The sequence below is a fragment of the Melanerpes formicivorus genome, unplaced genomic scaffold (assembly GCF_026170545.1).
Source record: "Melanerpes formicivorus ecotype bairdi unplaced genomic scaffold, bMelFor1.0.p_v2 SCAF_16, whole genome shotgun sequence".
NCBI lineage: Eukaryota > Metazoa > Chordata > Aves > Piciformes > Picidae > Melanerpes > Melanerpes formicivorus.
The window spans coordinates 6,797,201-6,819,766 of NW_027142368.1; the positions used below are offsets into that span (position 1 = coordinate 6,797,201).

Genomic DNA, 22,566 nt, shown 5'->3' on the forward strand with positions numbered 1-22,566 from the left:
TAAGAATAAAGGCAAATGTTCTATCACTAACAATGTAAAATCTTTGCACACCTTTTAAAGTTTATTAGCCCAGTTGTAGACAAACCCACCAGGTAATTAGGTGGGTAAAAAAACCCTCAAGTGTACAATTGCATTCCCAATAACTACTTTGGAAACAAGTCCCATAACAGCACTCAGTGATGTGTGGCATCTTTCATCCCAAAGCCTATTTCACCTATCATGTTTATGACTGAAATGCAGTAACTGTGAAAAACATAACAATGCCTTAATAATGCCAAGCAACCAGGTGAAGTTTACAGACAGAAAGGACAATGAGTTTCAACTCATTTCAATCAATGGCAAATCAAGAAGTAAAAACAATGACTGAATTAATTTTAACCAGAAAATTCAGCTGGAGCCGCTTTCCATGTTACAAAGCATATAGCTGGATCTGCAATTACCACTAACTGGTCAACTAGTTTTATCCAAGAACTCTCTCTTTCAATGTCATATCATGTTCTAATCAGTGTTTCACCAGCTCAAGGCAATTTACATGTGTGCATATCCCCATTAAAAAAAAAAAAAAAAGGGGGGGGAGGGTGGTGTAGGGGGAGGGGCGTGACTGGGAGATTATCCACATTCTTATTTAGTCTTGATGAGTCCAGGTTTGTACCCTAACTTATAGCCCACCTTGGCAGCTGTGCTCATTGCACTGATGCCTTTGCAACACTTTGCTCAGGAGAGCGCCAGCATGACAGAATCAATAGAAGTTCAGGTTCCTGTGCAGTGAAAAGGTTTTAAGAGGAAAGGAGTTTTAGTTCCTGTCCCTCCATTCTATCATAAACTGTTTCCATTTCCATTTCAAAGCTTAATTTGTGAATTATTTCAGTCTCTTTAAGTGAACACTGGAGCAGAACAAAAGAGAAATAATGTAATCCATTATCAGTAGTAACTGAGAGGCCACCGTATTAGTCTATTACCTTCCTTCGGAGACAAGTGCCAGCCCATCCTAAATTGAAACGGCTCCTGAAGGTCAGGACCATTTCTGGGCCAAAGCTTAGATCTCACAATTGGGTCACACATGCAGCATAAACAGTTACCAGCAACTTGATGTCCCTTGGCTGCATATGCAAGAATTTACTGTAATCCTGTTTAACTGCTGACAATCACTGGATCATATTTGTATTTTTCTACACTTGGCAGAATTATCTGCATGCATTTCAATATACAGAGGGCACAGGTTTGGCCATCTGTCCATAGATGTCAAACCGAGACATTTTCCAGTGGCAGCATCTGGTTTCTCTACAAAAAGCAGTGTGTTTGCAGCTTTGGGCCTGCTACATAGTAGGCTACAGATGCATTTTCTAGAGTCAGCTAAAGATGAGGATTCCTGTTCCCTGTGTGAAACATAGCAGGAAATACATGGGCCCACACAGAATCAGGAAAAGGCGGTCTGAGATCCTAATCTGTAACTAACAGATTATGGCACATTCTCATCTGTATACATGGATATCATTCAAGACTGTCTATACTTCCTACCTAACACATGTCAAACATGGACAAAAGTTCTAGTGTTTCCTTAAGAGCAAGACCCAACAAACAAAAACATGAAGCCCAGAATCAAAGATTGAAGTCTCATTCTGCAAAATCTCTGCAGCAATATGCCATAGGACTTTACATACATTCTATGCCATTTCATTTGGTGTGACACTAGTAAATGAAATATGTACTTAAGAATCTGGAGGACCAGGAACCAGCTTGCAATGAAGACCACAAAAAACAGTCATAGAAAAGAAGCTAGCTGCCAAGTCTAATTTGTCACATAATTATACCACGTGAGGCAGCAACATCCTTTTAAATTACCTTTCAGGCAGACATATATAGATCATTTTGGCAAGCGATCTAAGAGAATATATGTAACGCCCATTCGTGTACTAAACCTCACACAACCCATAGGAAAATACACAAAATCTTTGCTTAATGCTGCCATGGCAGCACAGCATGTGAGAATGCCTGCAGTGATTGCTTACCCCATACTATTCTTAAAATTAACCCAGCCATGTTCATGGGCCCTGTACAGCAACAATTCCATACAGATTGTACAATCTTGACAGAACTAGAAGCGCACAGAGCAGACAGTGAGTCTGTGGTAGAGCGTTTCCATGCGATACTCATATATGTGCAGGAAAGGGAATATCTTGCTATTATACCAGCAGGCCTAAAAGATGTAGTAGTGTGCTAGCTCCCAAGTGTCAGAAACAAATACGTCCCACTGGAGGACTACATTGATTCAAGTGCAGAAAAGATCTCTCTCATGTACAGATGCTGCTTGTGCTCTGTTGCAGAAAACCACAGCAGGAATTTTATGTTTGAACATATGGACAAGTTAGTCATGCCCTATCTATTCAGAGAAACAAACAGAGACAGGCTGGATAGCTTGCAGGGCAGAACAGCTTTTTTATTTTCCTGCAGCCCAGTAAAGACCATAATGGTGGCACTGAATTTCTATTTTAATCAGTTAACAGAAATCGTTTCTTATTGTCTGGCCAACTGAAGACCAGAGAGATAGAACATTTTACCACATATGACATGGTACAGAACAGATTAAGTCCTTTTCAGCTTTCCTCTGAAAGACAAAGTGGTCTGCTTCTCTTTCTAAGAAAAGTCTCTATACATTGCATATCTTTACAGCAAGACTTAATTGTCTTCAGCAGAAACTCACATTCATACCATACAAATTTAGTGTTCACTGAGCCCTGACAGGTCAAAAGGAACACTCAACACAACACTGCAGAGTTATACACTGTGCACAGATAAATGTGACCTTTTTCCTGGAAGAAAATTATGAATTTTGGAGATACAACAAAGCCTGAACAAGCAGCATATTCAGTGTAACAGGCTAACTTCTAGAGAAGAATTAAAAAAATGTTATCCATTATTCATGATGGCTTAACAAGTTTATGTCCTTGTCCATCAGCATAGTGCATGTGCTTTGCTATTCATCATGAACTGGCACCAGACCACCTCCTCCAATACACTGCCTTTCAAATATGATAGGTCTAACCTGAAGAAAGAATAAAGGCCACAAAATCCATTTCTTGCATATGGGTCAGGCTCAGGGTTTGCCGTCTGTTAGTTAGGGTTAGGGTTCAGGGTTACAGTTGGGGTTTACTGTAAGGGTTAACAGGGGTTAGGATTTGGGTTGGAGCTAGCGTTAGGCTTTATCTCTTACCATTTTGGAAGACACAGACCCCTAACAGCCCTGAGCTTGTCAGTGCAGCTAGCACCCAACCTACTAATAGCTCGTGCGATTTTCTGTCATTTTGGACCACCTGAACTTTCTTCTGTGTTTTATCTCGTTCAGAGAGTTTGGAAATCGTGTGTTTCGGGACCTTTGCCTTTCAATCTAAGGACTTGAGAGCCGCCTAGTGGAAGCCTTTGTCTGAATATAAAAATTCAGTGAAGTGTCTTCCAGTGGATTCCACGTTTGTCTCTTTTTACAGAAATGGGAATTGGAATTCAGTGCTATAGTCCATCTATGACAAAAACCTTTTTTAAACTCACAGAGCCCAGCATTAGGCAACCTCATCATGTAGTGGCCAGTACTACTAATAAGGAACTTAATTCTCCAGACCCATGTGTAAACAAAATTAGAATATACAAAAGACAATGATACACTGCTTATTATTAATATAAAACATCATTATGGCTCATCAGCATCAAACCCTACCAAATTGGGCAACCTTAAACTAAACTGCAATTCCAAAGAAAAACCCATTTCAGATAATTATCTCTTTTCCTCTTGTTTTGTCTATAATACATCTGATTAATGATCATGAAATGCAAAACCCACAAGGCACTCATGTATCACTGACACATCAGTCTAAGCAGCAGTTATCTAATCCATGTGTGTATAAAGTCAGTAATGCAGAAAGTTATGTTAGACTACGTTTCTGATGTTTTCTTTTCCTCTGTCTTTTATTGCTTTACATGTAGAGGTTAACTAAAGACAAAAACCATAATCAACCCTGCTTTAAGCCAGTCAACTTTAGGAGTAAAGTCTGATCTATATGTGTATTATTTAGATCTATGTGATGGGTCTATGGGCTTCCCACCTATTTCAGGATTTTAATAACAGGGCACAGCATTAGGATAGCATGTGCTGCTCACTAAAAGCCAAGACAGGTAAAGACCTGCCTGCTCTGACATGTTGTGTCATGAATTGTGTCAAGTCACAAGCAGTCAGAAGGAAAAGGAAAGCTGTGTGAGGAAAACAGATGTAGGGAAAAAAAAAAAGTAGAAAGAAAAAAGTGAAGAGGTGGAGAATTCTGACAATGAGAAACAGAGACATCCACTTTGGCTTCAGATACAAAGGGAAATGCTAACATCCTAACACGTGGTTTCCTAGCAAATACATTAGCATATACATGTATATTTCCACATAAGGCATTCGGTCATGGCTATTAGGAAAAAGAATAAATAAAAACTGCCTCAAATGCAACAGACTCATTCAAGTTAATTATAATTAATTTTTAAGCCATCCAAAGTAAAATTATTATTCTGAAAGAAGAGATCTATCAAGGACTCCATTAGAATGACACAATGTCCTCCATTAAGGACATTGATTTTAGCTGGAAAAGTACTAGCAAGAAAATAGAGGGAGGAATTTTATTTATGTTTTTTTAATTATTATACCTATAGTTTTCAGTTCTACTGTAAATAGGCTGAACTCTGGAACTGAAAACAAGTCCTTTAGATTGTTTTACACTAACAGCTGTGGCTGTTGAACTAGCTACAAACATTATACAACAGATCTTCCTGTGAAAGAATAACAAGTGCTCCACTGACTTTGAATCCATGCTGACTTACACCAAGTACACACTGCACACTGTTGGTCACATGGGAAAGCAGATGGGAGGAGAAAGGAAGGAATATAAATTATTTTCATTTGTGTTTAATAAAATTTGGCCTACAGGCTTTAAGTGACTCAGTACTGAACATCTGGGATAGATCATGGGATCACAAACTGGAAAGAAGTCATCTGGCTCCTAGAAATAAACACATTCAGTTCCTCTTTGTAACTTTGTTACCGATAAGCTGCAACAGCCATCTTAGGGCTGTTTAATACTTGCATAGACAGGATTTTTAACTTTTTAGTAATTTTTAGCCTGACTTTTTCACACTGAGGCATCAGACAACTGCTAGATTTAATTTAATCATGGACCAGCAATAATATTTGGGACTGCCCTCCACACACAGACACACACACTAAATTCACTATTATTTTGATGCAAAATTTTATGAAACAATGATAGCCTTGCAATTCCAATTTTTGTTAGTTCCATTCCTCACAAGCGCCATGGGAGCAGCACAATATCTGATGCAAGATGCAGCACTGATGAACTACTTAGATCGGCGTTTCCTGTCTTTGGAGGTATGTGCTAACTGTATCCTTCTGTAAACCCCTAACTGCAAAGAGGTTTGAATGTTCTGCCATGTGAGTGAACACAAAACAGTTTGTATGATAAACAATATCAGGAAGATACACTTCCAGCTTTTTCAAATAACTGGGTAAAATTGTAGCTAAATCTTTAATTATAACAACTCTTAATTACCACATCATTATTTATTGCAAGGTATCATTTCATAGTGTTATAGTTTTATACTGTTAGCGCTTGCATTATTTTTACAGCATTGGTAAATGGAGCTAAATATGTAAATGTTTATAGTACTGCCACAGTCCATCCTAGGGAACAGTAAAAACATGTTACTACCAAGAGAAGTACTGTCAAGTATTAACAGGGAGATAGAAGTTTATCAGGTATGTTTCCTAGGTACAGATAAACCTACCTGGAAAAGCATCTTAAGACACATTAATATAAACCATGATTGTATCTGCACTCTAATCTGAAGCTGAAGTTATCCCCTTACACATGGGAGAGTGAAACATATAATTGTTGCTATCTAAATGTACCAGTACCAGCTTCTTTTTCTGCAGTAAAAAACTACCAGGACTGCAAAACACCTTTCCAGTATTGGCATGCTGTCAGCAGACACAGTTTATATTAAATCACTAATGCATCCTTGGCTTCTGCCTTGCATTGACAGACTTCAGAGAAGTTTTAACTTGCCTGATCTTGCTCCCCTTCTCGTACAAAGCTCTCATTGATCTTAACTTCACAACACAGAAAGAATTAAGGATTAGCCTAGCATTCAGTTCCCATTGTGTAGACTGAGATTTACATTTTCTTAGCCACTACAGGAATAACTTCACATGGTTATTTCCATACATTTGGCACCCATTAATAATTGTACACTTCTACCTGTGGAATTTGTTGCAAGGGGTACCAAAGTAAAGGAAAAAGGGTGAGGCAGATATTGAATCATACACTTGAAAACATCTAAAGTTTTTGTAGGAAGTGATTTAACAGCTATGTGGGGACTTATGGTCACATATAAATGGGGGGGATGGTGCCACACACAGAAACCACAGGTCACTAAACAAACAAACCACCACACAGCGTTACCATGGCACACGTGCATACCACATTAAGTATTCAGTAAGCTCAGACATTGCCTAGTCAAACACCACCTTAAAACAAAATACCTGAAACCTGTTCAAAAAGCACCAAATCAGAACACCTAATCTAGCAGTTAGATCTACTATCATTGTGTATTTGTGCTTAAATATTGGGTTATTGTCCTCACTTTCCCAAAGGATCAGTTGGGCTTCTATGTTCAGGCCATCTATTATCTTTAAAAGCTGCTGCATTGCAACCAAGAAACCACTTTTCTTGCCTCTAAAAATGTTGATGATTTGAATCTAGGTATAAAGAAATATCTAATGTTTTTTAGGTATTCTTAAATACTGACATAATTTTGACACTCCCCCCCAAAACCCCAAATCTTCTCAAATATAGAGATGTCAGTATTTCCATTTTCCATCTTAAAGAGATGAAAAATAGCCACAGAAGATACTGTCTTGGTCAGAAGAAATACATTTATGTGAAATGTTCATATCTACATACTTTTCTACAGAAAACTTTTTAGGACTGCTTCACCAGTGGTCCTACAGGACTTTTTGCCCAAAACTGTGAATGCTAGTGCCAGTCTAACACATCCTCTTCACATAGATAAACAGCAACAGGCCATTGGTTTGAAACAGATGGGGGCAGGGGGATCAGAAAGGAGAGAAAAACACTGTTTTTAAAGTAATCATGAATGAGGTCATAATCTATATGGAATATAACATATATCCATGTCTTTTCATCCTTTGCTCTACCTCAAGAAGAGGCTGGAAAAATGCAACCAAGACATACTAGATTATGTGGAAGAATTCCGAGACTTTTCAAAGATGGCACTGTCACGCCTGGCGGGACTCAATACTCACAAGGCTGAGGTTAAAAATGAAGTAGAGAATTTGCTAGCAAGAATTGAACAAGCACAAAGGGACATAGACTATTTTGGATCTGTCAGAGATTCCAATACATGTATAGGAGTACATGAAGACCTGGTGAAACAGCAGCTATCTGAAGCAGCAGAAGAAAAAAAGAAACTTAAATCCATGCTTAATGCAAGTAAGAATGGTTTACTTCTCAGAACTTCGATGTGAACAAGATAGTTCTCTAGCTACTGTGTGCATGCCAGTACAGGGATAACAGATTTTCACAGGTTATGTGAATACCACAGATAATTGTAAATATTAGACTTTAAAAAAACAAATACAAAACCAAACTATAAAAAGGTAAGGGAGAGGAAGAGAAGAAAGTGCACTTCAAAGATTTGTTTTGCAAATACTCTTCTGCATATCAAACAGGTTCTTTGGAAGATGCTTTTTATTATAAAGCAACGTAAAAAGCCTCTGAAGGTTTTCTCTTGCAAAGTCCCAGAAAAAATGCCAGTACATTTCTGAGTATTGCAGCTGCTTTTTGGAGCAGACAGGGGTCAACTCCCCAACTTAAAAGTGAATCCATGAGTTAATAAAAATACTTGAGTTAATAAAAAGACTGCTACGATTTGCATCTGGTTTACTGCCCTCTGTTACTATTTGTCTCCCTCTCCTTTTCATGTACTTTATCAAGAGAGCACACTGGCTTAGCTGCAAGTAAAGCTCTGTTCTGATTTGAAAATTAAGTGTTAAGAATAGAGACACAATCTATACTCCTTTAAAACAAACTATGTTGTATCATTTTAAGCATCTTTACCTTAAGAAAGTTGAGTTATAGATATTGTAAATTAGATAATGTAGATACATTTTAAGTAGTCTGTTTTGTTTCCATTCAAAAGTATTAAGAAATTTAAAATAAACAATGAGGACTGCAAACTGCCTTTTCTTAAAAAGTGAAAGATGTTTAGCATCATCAATTACAAAATTCCACTAACTCCAACAGAATTAGACTGATTTAATTTTACAGATAAGCTTACAGTTTGTTCCTTAAACTTTTCCAGCAAGAGTATTAAGGCAGATGGTAATAGAAGAAACCACAATGCTTCTAAGCTCTAACTCTACACCACAAATGAGTGTTCTGAACATCAGGATTTCTTTTTTGCCATATATAGATTTCTTTTTTAACATAAGACATTTTTTGAGAGGCAGAAAAAATTAAACTCATTGTGGCAAGGACACTTTGAAAATGGTATCTTTTTGAGAGTTTCACAGAAGAAAAAATTGCTTTCCATTTTCCCTTGTTGGAAATTACTGCTTTTAATTTTATTGCAGCGGTTCATAGCAACTCTAATTTTATCAACACTAGTCAGATGCTTGTCTCATTGAACTCAATGGCAAAGTTATTCCCTGTGTAAATTTTACAGAAGTGAGGAAAAAGTAGCAAGATCTTCAACTTTAGCAAATAGCAGCTCTGCTTCTTTGCTATCACATATTTCTCAGAAGTGAGGATTATTTTTTAGAGTGACTCAGCAAGCTAGCAAAAAATGTTTTTAAAATCCTAGCTTTATTATTAGTTTTGGTTCAGGTTCACACAGACTTGAAAATAATAAGTACATTCACTGTTTTTGTATGCAGTAGTCAATTCCTCATCCTGCTTTGGGTGGGACATTTGGGGGCACAAGAAGAAACAGTGGGCTTTTAAGGTATAACAGTGGAAAATGTGGAACAATTTTTGCCCATTGTGGATGTTTCAGTTTCTCACTCTTCCTCCATGCTATTATGAAAGCCAATAAGTTGTAAATCTTTTCTTAAGAAGAGAAACTCTATTGACAGATTTCAGATAGCAATCTAGTTACTTCTGCAGAGCAAAATGTTGCTAAGGCTGGCTAGGAGGGTTTTTTTTATTATTCAACAGCTTTATGCTTTTAGAATCTATATAATCAATAAATTTCAGGTTTGGGAAAAATATTGTGGATTTCCCAGGGAAGGTGCAGCCAGAGTGAGGACTTCCAAGGAAAAGGAAAAAAATTAAAAATAAATAAATCAGTGTTGTAACAGCAATATCCCAATGCTTTGGTTAGAGGGTATCGGTGCACACAAATGACATAAAGGTTGCTTTCTACAGGCAACTGGAATCTTGCCACTGACTTCAATAGGTTCATATCAGGCCAAATAGAGAGGATGGTTTTGCTTTCTTCATTTAATCTACTGCCAGAATTTCCTGCCTTAGGGCTTTGTTTGTTCTGTTTACTAAAATGGCAACACTTCACTAAAGCAATTCTTTAAACTTCAAATAGTGTCTCTTGTAATTTATGACTGTCTTTAGTAAGCAAGCTTGCTAATATGTTTTGCAATAGAGGTTTTTCTGGAAAACATGGTACTTGATAAATATCTCACTATTTGAATCTTCACAAGCTTGGTGCTTTTTGGTCTTAAACATCTGTTCAAAGTGGATACAAAATGTAACAAAGCCAAAACTATGACTCCCTCTCTGGTGGTGCTGATTTTATCCCTATAGTGAGGTAAACATCAGCCATGCTTCTAGCATAAGAATTGTTACCACACACATATCATACCTGTTCATTTAAAGATCACCATAATATATATGGGCATTATTTTGTGATCTATGTATTTGTTCTAGCTTCATTGTGCTGCAGATTTTGGGAAAGGGAATGGGACAATAACCCAGTGATTTGGCTTTCTCTTATTACTTATTTTCATTTGTCCTTTTTTTTTATTATTCTCTTTTTGTTTGGTTGATTGGGTTTTGTGTTGTTATTATTTTGTTTGCTTGTTCTTTATTTTCCCCTCCATTCGTAATACAAAGGCTAGGTGAGGACAAGACAGTTCCTGAAACAAAAATACTATATACATAGCATAACAGGAAAATTTATTCTAATTTGCATGCCTTCAATAAGAAATATATTTGATTATTTTACTGTATTCATATAAAGCAGAAGTCACTTTTTGGAAGATAAACTGCAGCCTTGTAAAAGAAGTTACAAGAATAATCAGAATCACAAACTGTGTCCTTGGTGTCCTCTCAGGTACACAAACAGAATCCCATTTGGATAACACTGATCTAACAATGCAGAAAACAACACACTGTGTAGCTGAAAATATGCAGTCTCCTTATCACATAAAATTAAGTTTCAGCACTACCATAGCCATATTGCTGCCACCTTTACTGATCTATAGAGTCTGTGTTATAGTTGGATTAAAGGGAAATGAATTCAAAGAAAACAAACTAATATTTTTTGTTGTTTGGGTGTTTGCTTGCAGGTTGTGACCAAATGCTTGCAGGTATTAAGTCCCTAAAAATAGTTAAGAAGACCGAAGATAAGCATGGCTCTTGGATGAAAGATCCTGGCAAAAAGCATACAAAGATTTATTTATTAAATGGTTCTGTAAATAATGTTATTTTGGAGTTTGCAAATATCATGACATTTATGGAAAGTAATCATACACTAAAAGCTCACAGAATCCCCTTGCCATTTCCCTGGGAAGGAACTGGCCACATCATATATCAGGGTTTCTTGTTCTATCACAGATATGGCTCCTTAAATGAGATAATTAAATTCAATATCCAGAGAAGAAATATAACTGACCAAATGCTACTGCCAGGGGCTGGAAGGATTCCTGTCTATCAGCTTTCTCCGTCTACAAAAATAGATCTTGCCATTGATGAGCAAGGGCTTTGGGCAATTCATGCAGAACCAGAGACTGAAGGGAACATTGTAATTACTAAGATCAATCACAAAACCATGGCAGTAGAGCACACTTGGGACACATCATGCAATAGCAAGGGTGCTGAAGCAGCTTTCATGATATGCAACACACTCTATGTTGTCTACAACTTTCCTAGTGGAGGCACCTCTCGCATACGATGTGTTTACGACATTTTGGAGACTGTAAATACTCATGAAATTCCAGTATTACATTTTCCAAAACTTCAAGGTAGTCATTGCACTATACATTACAATCCTAAAGAAAAGCAACTCTTTGCTTGGCATGATGGATCCCAGATCATTTACAAGCTTCACACAAGACAAAAAGTTTAAAAATTTTGGCAACTTTTCAAATATACTTAAAAGCTAGCAGTCTCATGTCACCACGGGCATTAAAGGGTATTAAAATCACATTATTCCTACCTGTTACATAAATTCAGGCTTACACACCCTAGTGATCTTAAATATCCAGTTAAGAATATGCGAAGACTCTGTTAATATGAATGACATGACAACTACATAACCACAAATAAACAACAGCCACAACAGCCACAAATGCTAGTCTTAAAGACTGAGGTTAATTAAAATTAATAATAATACACCCCTGACACATTCTCTTCTTATCAAAATTATATATCCTACTTCAGTGCCACAGAAATCAAACCAGAAGTCCTTCCTGCCCAATATGCACTGACTGACAACCTTCACTACCCTGAAGCTCACTTTAGGAAGCCTTCTGGTAAGCACTATAAAAACACATTTCAAAATAAATGATCTGTAAAATTTTACTCAAGAGGTTTATTATATTACAAAGCATAAGAGTAAATATGCTTACAAACATGGTTTATTATTAACACATAGTTCTTGTACATTGCATCAAGGCTATTCCTAATCGCTGAATTTCTAGGCTATGTCTATGAAATGCCCACATTTTTGCTATCGTTATAGCTGTAGAGTCCACTTCTGATCCTGTTACTACATTAGTTGCATTTAACTATTCACTTTTATCAGCTTCAATTTGCCACCTTTCAGGGTTTTTTCAGCATATCAATGCTTGTGTCAGAAGCAATGTACCTAGATGATCTATTCTGTGTTTAGTTAGTAGTAGTTAGTCTGTTAGCCAGACTAACTCATTTAAAAGCAAATGAAGCTGTATTTACAAGCACAAACTTTACTCTACACAGGAATGCAATGAATATGTACAAAATACACAGTATTTACAATATTATACAGATATTTACAATTACCAAACAACATGAAAACCCCCCTGGTCAGAAGACCAGGAAAGCTGTTCCCCTGTCCTCCCAAACTCTCCTGTCCCAAAAGAGAGAGAGGAGCAGAGAGAGAAAAGCAGTGGGTTAGACTTATCTGAGGCCAGCCAGAAGCATGTTATCTCTCCCCCAAGCAAAGCAAAACAGCCAAGATCAGAAGAAAAAAGGAATGGGAAATGTAAGGAATTGTTATGGTACAACTCCTCTTATCCCAGACATTTATCCAATTAATTTGTTTAGAATAATCTTTTGTTTTCCTTTTCACACCCAACAGTGATTTATTTATGCTTTTCTACTTTTCTGCTTGAAATCTGTAAATACATTTTAAAGGCCATAGCCTAAAACCATCACAATATTGTACCCGATTCGAAAATGGTTTACATATCATTCTGTTTCCTTTCTTATCAGTCCTTTTCTAGCATCTAGCTGTAAGGAACTTTGTCAATACTTCAAATCACTTACATTGCTCATAGCAGAGTCTTTCTCATCCTATCCTCTGACTCCAGCAAAATACCTGTACAGAAAAGGTCACCCTGATGAGCACAACTGTACAAGAGAGGGCATGCCCCTGGTCAGGCCTCATTTTATAAGTAACAGATAAACTCTGGGTAAATATAAACACATTTTGTTTCAAAAATAGTATTTAAAAAAACAACAAATAAACCTTAGGCTTTTATTTGTGAAATACAGATACTGGGTATAGCTCGGGAATTCTAATGACAGCTGTGTTTCTGTTTAATAACAACAATATCACCAAAATAAAACAAACTACCAAAAACCAGTGCTTGGAAAGGAACCCAAAGCTGTTTTGAAGAAAGACAGTTTTGTTCTTTACACTAAAAGAGCTGCTGTTTTGTTTAAAAATAGTTTCAACAGACAGCCAAACATTGGGGAATGATTTTGAAGAGGAGTTCCAGAACACAACCAAGAGTGTATGGACTAGAGTGCTGCTCTGCTTCTGGCAAAAGAAACTCTATTGTTGGAAGCAGCCTTAACGACTAGAGCATTACTACAGCATGTGTTACAGAAGCCACAGTAAGCACAGTTAAAGACATCGTCAGGCTGAAAGCAAGGTGGGCTGGCACTGACTTCTTGTGTGACCACGGGTCAAAGACAGAGTCAATTATTTGGCCTCTTATTCATCATCCATAAAATTACAAACACAAAAATATAAAATGGTATTGGCCACCTTTGCAATGTGTTGAGATCCTTTACAGCGAAAGAATGTGTCATTTATTTAACAAATAAAGGCTTTTGATGCACATATGGATTGAGTCTGCTCTTAGAAAAGTCATTCTTGGAATATGCTGTGTGCCACACCATTACACAACAGAGAAAGCCTACATTATTATTTCAGATAGAGATTTCAATATGCAATCCTCAAAAGTTCAGCAAGGACCTCTCTGAATGTTGAGGCCCTGGAAATCCACACTTCATAACGAAATCAAGGTACTGTCTAATTTCAGTAAAAGGAGAAATTTTGTGTGAATGAGCTTCAGTTGATTTATTAAATATCACTAGCTATCATAGTGTACAATTATTTTTTAAAATATTGAAAACAAGCAGACACATTAAAAGTTTTCACAAATCTCACAACTGAGGTTCATTTACAAGGAAGAGGAAAATTTCAAGCTTTTTTGCTTCCAAAATGTGTATGAGCAATCCAACAAGTCAAAGAGCTGGAATTTCCATCTATTAATCCTGACACTGATTTGTTGGTAAACCACTTATGTGCAATCATAAGAGAACAATAGAGGGGGCATTGCTGGATTAGCCTGTCTCATCTACTCTTTAAAATCTCTGATGAGTAATCCTCTTCACAATATTTTTGAGACCAGCACTGACCTTACACTTCATACATTTTTCTCTTATCCCTTGCAAAGCCTGTAATTATCTGTAACCATTAACAAATATCCAGGGAGAATTAAGCACTTTTATGGGGTTTTAAATATCTTTTTAAATAATTTAGACAATGTCTATGTCCAACTGAATTTTCTTTTAAAGTTTCAGTCTTACACTGCTTGCACTATCACTGTCCATTTACTTCAACTAAGAATTTGAAGATAAAGTGTCACTGTCATTTCCTGTGTACTTACTCAATTTAAAATCAATATTGTGCCATGTGGATGGACGGCTGTTCCTGTAAGAGCTACAAAACTTTACTTTGGCTTTATGCTCTCACTGTATTTTTCCAAAAGCAATTTTAATATGTTTGGAAGATGCAGCATGATGTAATGCCAGCTTTCCAGTGCAGCACATTCACTGTCAACAACTTTGACAGAAAAAAGTTTTCTTTAGCATAGGTGCAAAACTCAGTTTAAAGCATTAGATTTTCTCTATATGGATCTACAAAACTGAGGGAACAGTCTGAGATAAGATATTGCAGTCCCAGAGGCAATCAGCTCTGAAGTGTGTGCAGAACTCATATCACTGTGGAGAATGTTATCTCCTATAAGAATCTCAAAAGAAACTATCTATTTCAGCAATCTTCTCAGCAGAAACAATTCTGCTGAATGCTATGAATTGCTCATTTTCTCCACCCTATTGGAAGCTAGGGACTCATTCCAAAAAAAAAAAAAAAAAAAAGAAAAAGAAAGAAGGCATTTCATGTTCAAAGTAAAGTTAAAATGCATTGCTCTAAGTTTACAGAACTTGCATATAGACATACTCATGGCATTAGTACCATAAGAACACATTCTCATCCACGATGCACATTTGATACAACTACCTTCTTAGTTGGTCTTGTCAACAATTAATTTCTTATTAAATTTCACATAAAAATCATTAACTCCTCAACTTACTAATACCACAACTTACATGGCATGTAATTTGAATAAATATTTTTCTTATCAAATGTGTACTGAGAACAATGTTTTGCTTTACTAACCAATATATTTATATTTTTATGCTTTGAGGTACAAGCACACATATATAAACGGGGGGGGGAGCAGGGACAGAAGGACACACAACTGTACAAATATAAAACACTTCTTATATGCTATTGTAGTTTTCCAGGTGAAATCAAAACCATTAAACCACCTATCTTAAACTTATTTAATAACCTGAACAAAGTATCCTCTTTTTATTGAAAAAGAAGAAAACATTTCAGTTCTGTCCATGCACAGCCATCCAGCTACTCCTGCAACACATCCTCCACTACTCCTCCTCCACAGGTTTATCACACATAGCACAGCACTGAAATCCAGGTGGTCCAATTACATTGCAATTGATTTTTTTTCTAGCTCTGACTTTAGTGACTCTCTGTAGCAGAGCTGTAAGTCAAGGTAGCTGCTGCTTGCCAAATCCTCCCAGCTAAAGCAAACTTTTTGGCGAAATATTTGTATTAACATTCACTGTTATTATGTTTGTCTGATATTATTCACAAGGTTAAATTAAATTCAACACTGTAAGTATTCATGAAAAAAAATTTTTAAATCACATTTCATTTCACCCTTGTTTGTGTCTATGCTAAAAGAATTTGACTGTTTAGTGAGTAACTAGAACACCAAATGGCTGACTATCCAAGAGAAACAATGAGGAATGTTCATAAACAAGACACAAATTCTTTTAAAAAGGAATGCACTACGTTCACAGAAACAGGATTCTGATATCTGGCAATGTACAAGTGTCCTGGTTTGAGGCCAGGCAGATCTTCTCTTGCCCCCTGAGAGGGGCAAAAGAATGACACATAAATGGATTGTAGAAGTGATGGAAAGTTTAAATGGAAAAGCAATTAGTGTTTTACAGAAGTTGCAAGCATAGTGACAAAAGAATCCCCAAAGTGTACAGAATCCCCTATAGCACACCCAGAGGCCTCCCAAACACTTCCCTTCTCTCCACCTGAGGGTATACCCAAAAGCCCCCAGGGCTCTATCTTCCCTCTCCACTGCTAGGCTAGTCTCAACTGGCCAGGTCTGAGATTGCCTCTCCCCCATCTCCTCCTGGCATTAGGCCTAGCCAGGCCTTGAGATAACTCCCCCACCAGTACCCAATAGGGACCATCTCCCACAGAAGCAGAGGGGGAAGAAAGAAGAAGCGAAAGATTCTGCAGCTGGATTTACAGGGTGCAGGATATTATGGGTATGAATGCACTATTTCCTGTGTCCACCCACTGGGCTGTAAGGTGTAACTTGTGTGGCAGCAACAGGTGGCACTCAGCCTAAACTGCCACAACAAGCAAATCGAAGTTACAGTCACATCCTTATTCATTCCATTATTTCAGGGAAACAAATGTTTCTTCTATGGCCAATTGCACTGGATAAAGTCAGCACTTTAGGTTCTCTGTGAATGGTGAAATGGGCATTAAGCCCAAACACTATGCTTTTTAAATGAGCCTAAAAGAAGTAACCTTTTTCTTAATATAGCAGCTAAAAAGCACACAACATATCTTAAGAGCAGAAAAACAATGTTTACAGTGAAAAAAGTGAATCATCTCTGAGTCACAATTCAGGTCTGAATTCAGAGTGCAACTGTCTTAGGCTACAATTATGACAGGAATACAGTTACTATCATACCAGCAAGTCTTTGATACTGAAGTACTTCTTTTGATTTGACATAAATTCCCATTTGGGAATCATAATGATTACAAATATTCAAAAAAGTTTTAGTTCCCTAAGAAGAGCACTTTCACTAAAACAGTTATCAGAGCCACAATTGTAAAGTGGCTGATACTGTTGCAAATATTCATCATCTTATATTGACTTTCTTTTTTGGCAATTAGCCTTCAATTTATAGACAATACATTAGAAAAGTAATTAACATGGCTGTAGGCAGGTTTTATAACATGAGATGTCAGATCCATATGCTGGTTGGAAAATAAAAGTGTATCAGGAGACATTTTTGAGGTTATTTCTAAAATCTAATGAAAGTACAGTGACCAGGATGTGAGCAGTCATCTACAAATTGGGCTTACAGCTCAAAACCAAGGGAAAGTGACGAGACACATTAGTCTTAAAAAAAACAACCAGCTACTAGGAATGAAGAATTGCTGCAAGCCTGTAGTCTGGACATTAAACAAAATGGTCTTAGGTGCTAAAATGAAGTTTCAGCAAACCACAGAGTTTATCTCTGAAGGCTAAAAGAGGAACAAAGGGAACAGGCAACCTGGAAATGGCCAAAAGTCAGACTGCAGAAGGAGCCTTAAGGAGTTCTTTGACAGAAAACCTGTATTTTGCAGAAACAGATGACATGTCCCTAGGGAATATGTGTATCTACCAGTGGCTATTACCTATGTCAATCATGATCAATTACTCCTATTTTCCAAGCTGTGCACACTATGGCACACAGATAGAGTTTGTCAGCTACTGGATCCAAGATAATAAGTAGAGATAGGGACTTGTTTCCTTCCGCTGTCAGCTTGGGTTTGGGGGTTGGGTTACTGGGTGGATTTTTGCAGTAGATCTTAGTGGATGCTTGCAGACTGACCCTTGAGATAATTTCAGGATATTTATCAGCAAAGACTCTGTTATACATTCTTTATATGTTCCAAATCTTCTTTAATTTCCACAGAAGGTACCATTGGTATTTTCTAGTCACATATTAGCTAAGGTCAGAAAACAGCGAAAGAAAGCTAATCAGTAAACAAATCAAGAACTCAGGCATGTGACTGAGCTCCTGCATATCAGCTGAGTCACAATAACCAACCTTGCCTGCTAGGTTAGGTGCAAGTGGCTTAAGCTAATCTCCATTGCTTGAGAGTTGCAGCAAGTCACACACTACAGCTCATTTCTGCAGCTAAGCAAAGATGGAGTATTTTGTTGTATCAGAAAAACTGAATCATAATACCACTGGCTTGAGCTGCTGGTGGTCTGCCTCTAAAATAAAGGTGAATGCATCACTTACTGTATCATATGTATGACTATGAAAAAAAGAACTGTGTGATAGAAACCATAACAATTGATGACAGAAGCAATGAAGAGCATTATTTGGGAAAAAGAGCAGACAGAAACCCTTGCCTCCTGGCTCAAAACTTCAGGTAAGTTGAATTTGGAGGTCTGCTATTATAATCTCTCCTGTGCTTGAAGGTGCAGGATTTTGTGGTGGGTTTTTTTGATTGTGTGTTTGGGTTTGTTCTTTTTGAAATAAAAAAAGGTCTTACAAAAAAATACAGCTTGCTTGGATCAAGCCTAAATGCTGGCTAGAAGCTTTCATGAAAACATAATAATAATATCTATCATATACTACCCATAATAATGGATGTCTTTTGAGTCAAGAAACAGCCTAATAATGTCTTAAGTAAATCATGATACCTTCTAGTGTTTTTTTTCTGCCAGTTCTTATTGCAACAAATTTAGACAAATGCCAAATCTCCCAATGTTACAAGTTCAGTCTGACTGAAACAAGTCCCACAATTCAAATGTGCTCAGTAAAAAGATGGGATAACAGCTTACATGATAATGTATTTGCAATACGTAAGTATGCAGTAACTTATAGTATAAGCTCTGTTTTCCAGGCTGCAATACAAAGACTTTTGCCGTATGGTTAGGGCAAATGCAGGTGTTTAAAACAGCCCTCTACTAGCTTTTCATTAACTATGATAAGCTTCCCAATCAAAACATTTATAAAATACCTCAATATATGGAGCTAGTATTTACCTGGGAGAAAACCTCTCCAAATCACTGGTGCCTGAGTCAAGAGCTGAACACTAGATGGAGCTACAGCCTTGTAGCACCACTGGCGACATTCAGATTGCTACAGCTGCCCGACGTATGATTTCAATTAGCCACACGCAAGCAGCCAGATCAATGCCTTGTTTAAAAGACTTTCCAAATCCTGATCAGAAGTAACGGTACGCTCCTGAAAACTTTTTGTAAGAACTGCATGTGTCCATTAAAACTTCTGGAATATAAACAGAAAACTGGGAGAAAAAAACCCAGCTCAACAAGTATAGTACTCTGAGAGGAAACCAAAGGAAGTTTTTTTAAAGTTTATTTCATCTAAGTAAGAGATATCTGAAAGAAAACTCTTATACACTGTGTACTGTTATAGAACAGTTCATGCTCTAAACTGTCAGAGAGAAAAAAGAAATAATAAATTCTGGTTTAGTATCAAGTAGCTATAGTTGTCCTGCAAGATTCCAGGAAATTTTCAAGTGTAATTTTATGCAGAGACAAAATGTCTTTATTGAAACTTTCATCTTGGATATTTCACATTAACTTCACTAAGTAATGACAGGAGGAAAAAAAAACCAAAACATAAAACCACCAACAACAAAAGCCCAACCAAACAAACCCCCCATATCTTACCCATTAAATAAAGAACATGCCACATATGTTAAAAAAAAGGTTTCAAAAGATAAGAGAAGTTTCTTCACCTTACCAGAGGAAATTGGTAACATGACTGGGCACAAATCTCAGTTAAGGAGAGGAGAGACCACTCTCTCACAATAGAGAAGGGGTCAGCTGTATGGAACTGATGGGAAAGAATTCTCCAATACATTGTTCCCTGTCTACAGCTGATTCAACCAAATCCACATGAAAGGAAATCTCTGAGAATTTAAAAAGACTTACATACACACCCCAGTTTTTTTCCTGCACAAAGATTGCACAGTACTTGCAGCTTTCACAGTCTTGCATCACAATGTTTATTCATTGTTTTAATGCTAGTCTTTCATAGCCTGTACAGCCTATGAATAGGAATACTGTGATTCGGGGAAAACAGTGGAATCACACTGTGACTAACCTTTGCTGTAGTCTTAGAGTAAAGCTTTTTGATCAGGAAGGATGTGAGGTCTCAAGTATCTCTTTTGAGAATTCTTGAGTAAATAAAAAATCAGAATGGTTGGGACTGAACTTAGTCACGGTGAATTTGCAGTGAACAGTAAAAATAAAGTTTGGTAAAAACTTTTCAGCAAATAAAACAGCAGTTCAGAATATACTGCAGATTGACGCATCAAAACACGGACATTTCTCCTGCCTCATAGCCATGAGCATCTCTAGGGAGCACAGCCATTTAGAGCCTGCATCATGGTTGGTCTTGGTCCTTACTTTTCAGCGACTATGAACCATATTGCTGTTTTTCTGTACAATCCAGTAACACCAAGCAGTTTACTATGACATAACTAACATGCATAAGCCTAAGCACCATTCAGGCATGCTTGCAGGATCAGGAACAGGGACTGAACTCTAATACAAGGCCTCTCAGCATGACCCATAATGAGACTGCGACATGAGGAAGAGAAACTCAGACAGTTAGGCTCCCTAATTTCTAACAAAATAAAAACAGGCCCTGGTTGTTATATCTAGTTGAGGAACATCTGAGATCTCACAGGTAAATTTCTACTGATTTTCAAGATGGAAAAAATTAAGATGGTCGATAGTGTCCAGCAGTATTCTATTTTGGGGTTCCTAACTTGGTTTTTTTTGGTAGGTCTTTTCTGAGAAGAATGGTTCTGCTCTCCCTGAATAAGCTTCATTGTTATATGAGAAGTAAAGGCTTAACACAATGCCAGCTTTGTGACAGTAATGTGTCTGCACTACTGCAGAACAGAAATAAACCACTCTTACTGAAGGAGGGATTTCTGGAATGGTAATTAGCCAAGAGGCCAGAACAGCTGAGAGAGCAGCTCTGAAACATACTATACTGAGAAAGAGAGATACAGAATTAATTCACTTCAGTCAGAATTATATTAAACAGGACAGACAAGATCAACAAGGTAAAGGTAGCCCAAAACCAGGACTCCCTCTGCACTGAAGTAGTACAGTAACATTGGCATAGTACCAGTGTTCCATATATCAAACAATAGAGAAGCAGAACAGTAAAATGATTACGTGTGAATACCACAGTGCAGCAGGAGGACAGTGGTTTATAGTTGATGCTTAGCCTGTGCTGCTCAACCTCCTTCTGGTTCTGCCTGTGCTTCCCAAGGGAGTGGCAGTAATTGCACAGCCTCTCTGTTCCAGGTCCCCTCCCTTGACAGCTGTAGGGCAAGGCCATGCTCGCCTTCCCATGCACTGGCTGACACTGCTTTTCCTAGCAAAACACTCAAATACAACATGTACCAGCTGTGTCTTGACTATGCCAGGTCAGGAATAAACAAGAAAGGAGGTAACAACCCTTCTCAACCATAAAGGAGTAAATTTGGTCTCAGATGCTGCTTCCACCATACGGAAAATCACCCAGACACCTGTCCCAGACCACCAGGGAGGCTAGCCCAGGAAAAGGAGGGGAAACCAAGCCGGGGTTGAAAAAAGCTTTCCACTTTGCTCAGACTGGTCTAAATTGAGCCTTTCCCAAAGGATTTAAGGACAGAGAAGTAAATGAGCAGTGCCATAGTAGTAACTTATGATATCACAAAAGATGAAAATGCTATCACCTATTGTAATCCTGACCACTCCTCCATGTGACCTATTTGACTACCTCAAAGCTGAGAGGAAGGGCAAGAAAAATTCAAAGGCAAGCCAAATTACTACGTGTCATGTGGATTCTTGCCAGTTTTAATTATCTTTAACGTGTTCAGAGATGTTCACTTCTCGTTTTCTCCCTCTCCCACCTTGGGCATGTTTGCTCTGTGAGGTCCAATTCTTTATCTGGAATACCTAGTATGTGATTCACAGACCTGGTCTCAAACCATTCCCTTCACGCTGAATTCATAGACAGGCTGTAATTCCCAGTTTCCATCACATCAGTGAGGTAACTAGAAAGGTTGTGGAGCTAGAATCTAGAAAGCTGTAGCAAGGGGCACGCTAAACCTCACCAGTTTCTGCGGGGCACGTTGTAGCTGCTGAAACTGAGGTGCTACGAGGCAGAGGAGGCTGTAAGGTACCAGACAGGAACCTACCCGAACTCTTGAATTTGCCTCCGTCCTGTCAGAGCCCAGGCCACGCTTCGTAGCCGGGCTGAGGCTGCCGCGCGACCCCCTCACACCTGCCCGCGCAGGGTGGTGCAGTGCCACCGCGCGAACCCTTTTGCACCTGCCCGCGCAGAGTGGTGCAGTACCACCGCGCGACCCCCTCACACCTGCCCGCGCAGGGTGGTGCAGTGCCACCGCGCGACCCCCTCACACCTGCCCGCACAGGGTGGTGCAGTGCCACCGCGCGACCCCCTCACACCTGCCCGCGCAGAGTGGTGCAGTGCCACCGCGCGAACCCTTTTGCACCTGCCCGCGCAGAGTGGTGCAGTACCACCGCGCGCCCTTGCCCCCGCCGCGCAGCTGGCTGTCACGTGGCGGCGGTGGCTGCCGGTCCTGTCTCCACAACCAATG

At 38.3% G+C, this 22,566-nt stretch overlaps 1 protein-coding gene across 2 annotated transcripts; it reads left to right on the top strand.

Moving 5' to 3' along the window:
* The first annotated feature begins 4,955 nt into the window (after positions 1 to 4,955).
* OLFML1 (olfactomedin like 1) lies at positions 4,956 to 14,321 on the top strand. Of its 2 annotated transcripts, none has more exons than XM_068147899.1 (3): positions 4,956 to 5,413; positions 7,268 to 7,556; positions 10,649 to 14,321. In XM_068147899.1, exons 1-3 carry the CDS (start codon positions 5,288 to 5,290, stop codon positions 11,425 to 11,427), a joined length of 1,194 nt encoding a protein of 397 aa, XP_068004000.1. In that variant the 5' UTR covers positions 4,956 to 5,287; the 3' UTR covers positions 11,428 to 14,321. The 2 variants fall into 2 exon arrangements, with proteins under 2 accessions (XP_068004000.1, XP_068004001.1); XM_068147900.1 differs by having other exon boundaries at positions 7,271 to 7,556.
* Positions 14,322 to 22,566: the final 8,245 nt, after the last annotated feature.

Bases quoted from the DNA above. Each gene is read 5' to 3' on its own strand.
- OLFML1 (XM_068147899.1), top strand. From the start codon at position 5,288: ATGATAGCCTTGCAATTCCAATTTTTGTTAGTTCCATTCCTCACAAGC. The intron at 5,414-7,267 runs GTATGTGCTAAC...CTCTACCTCAAG, and splicing joins GGCGTTTCCTGTCTTTGGAG to AAGAGGCTGGAAAAATGCAA. The intron at 7,557-10,648 runs GTAAGAATGGTT...GTTTGCTTGCAG, and splicing joins TAAATCCATGCTTAATGCAA to GTTGTGACCAAATGCTTGCA.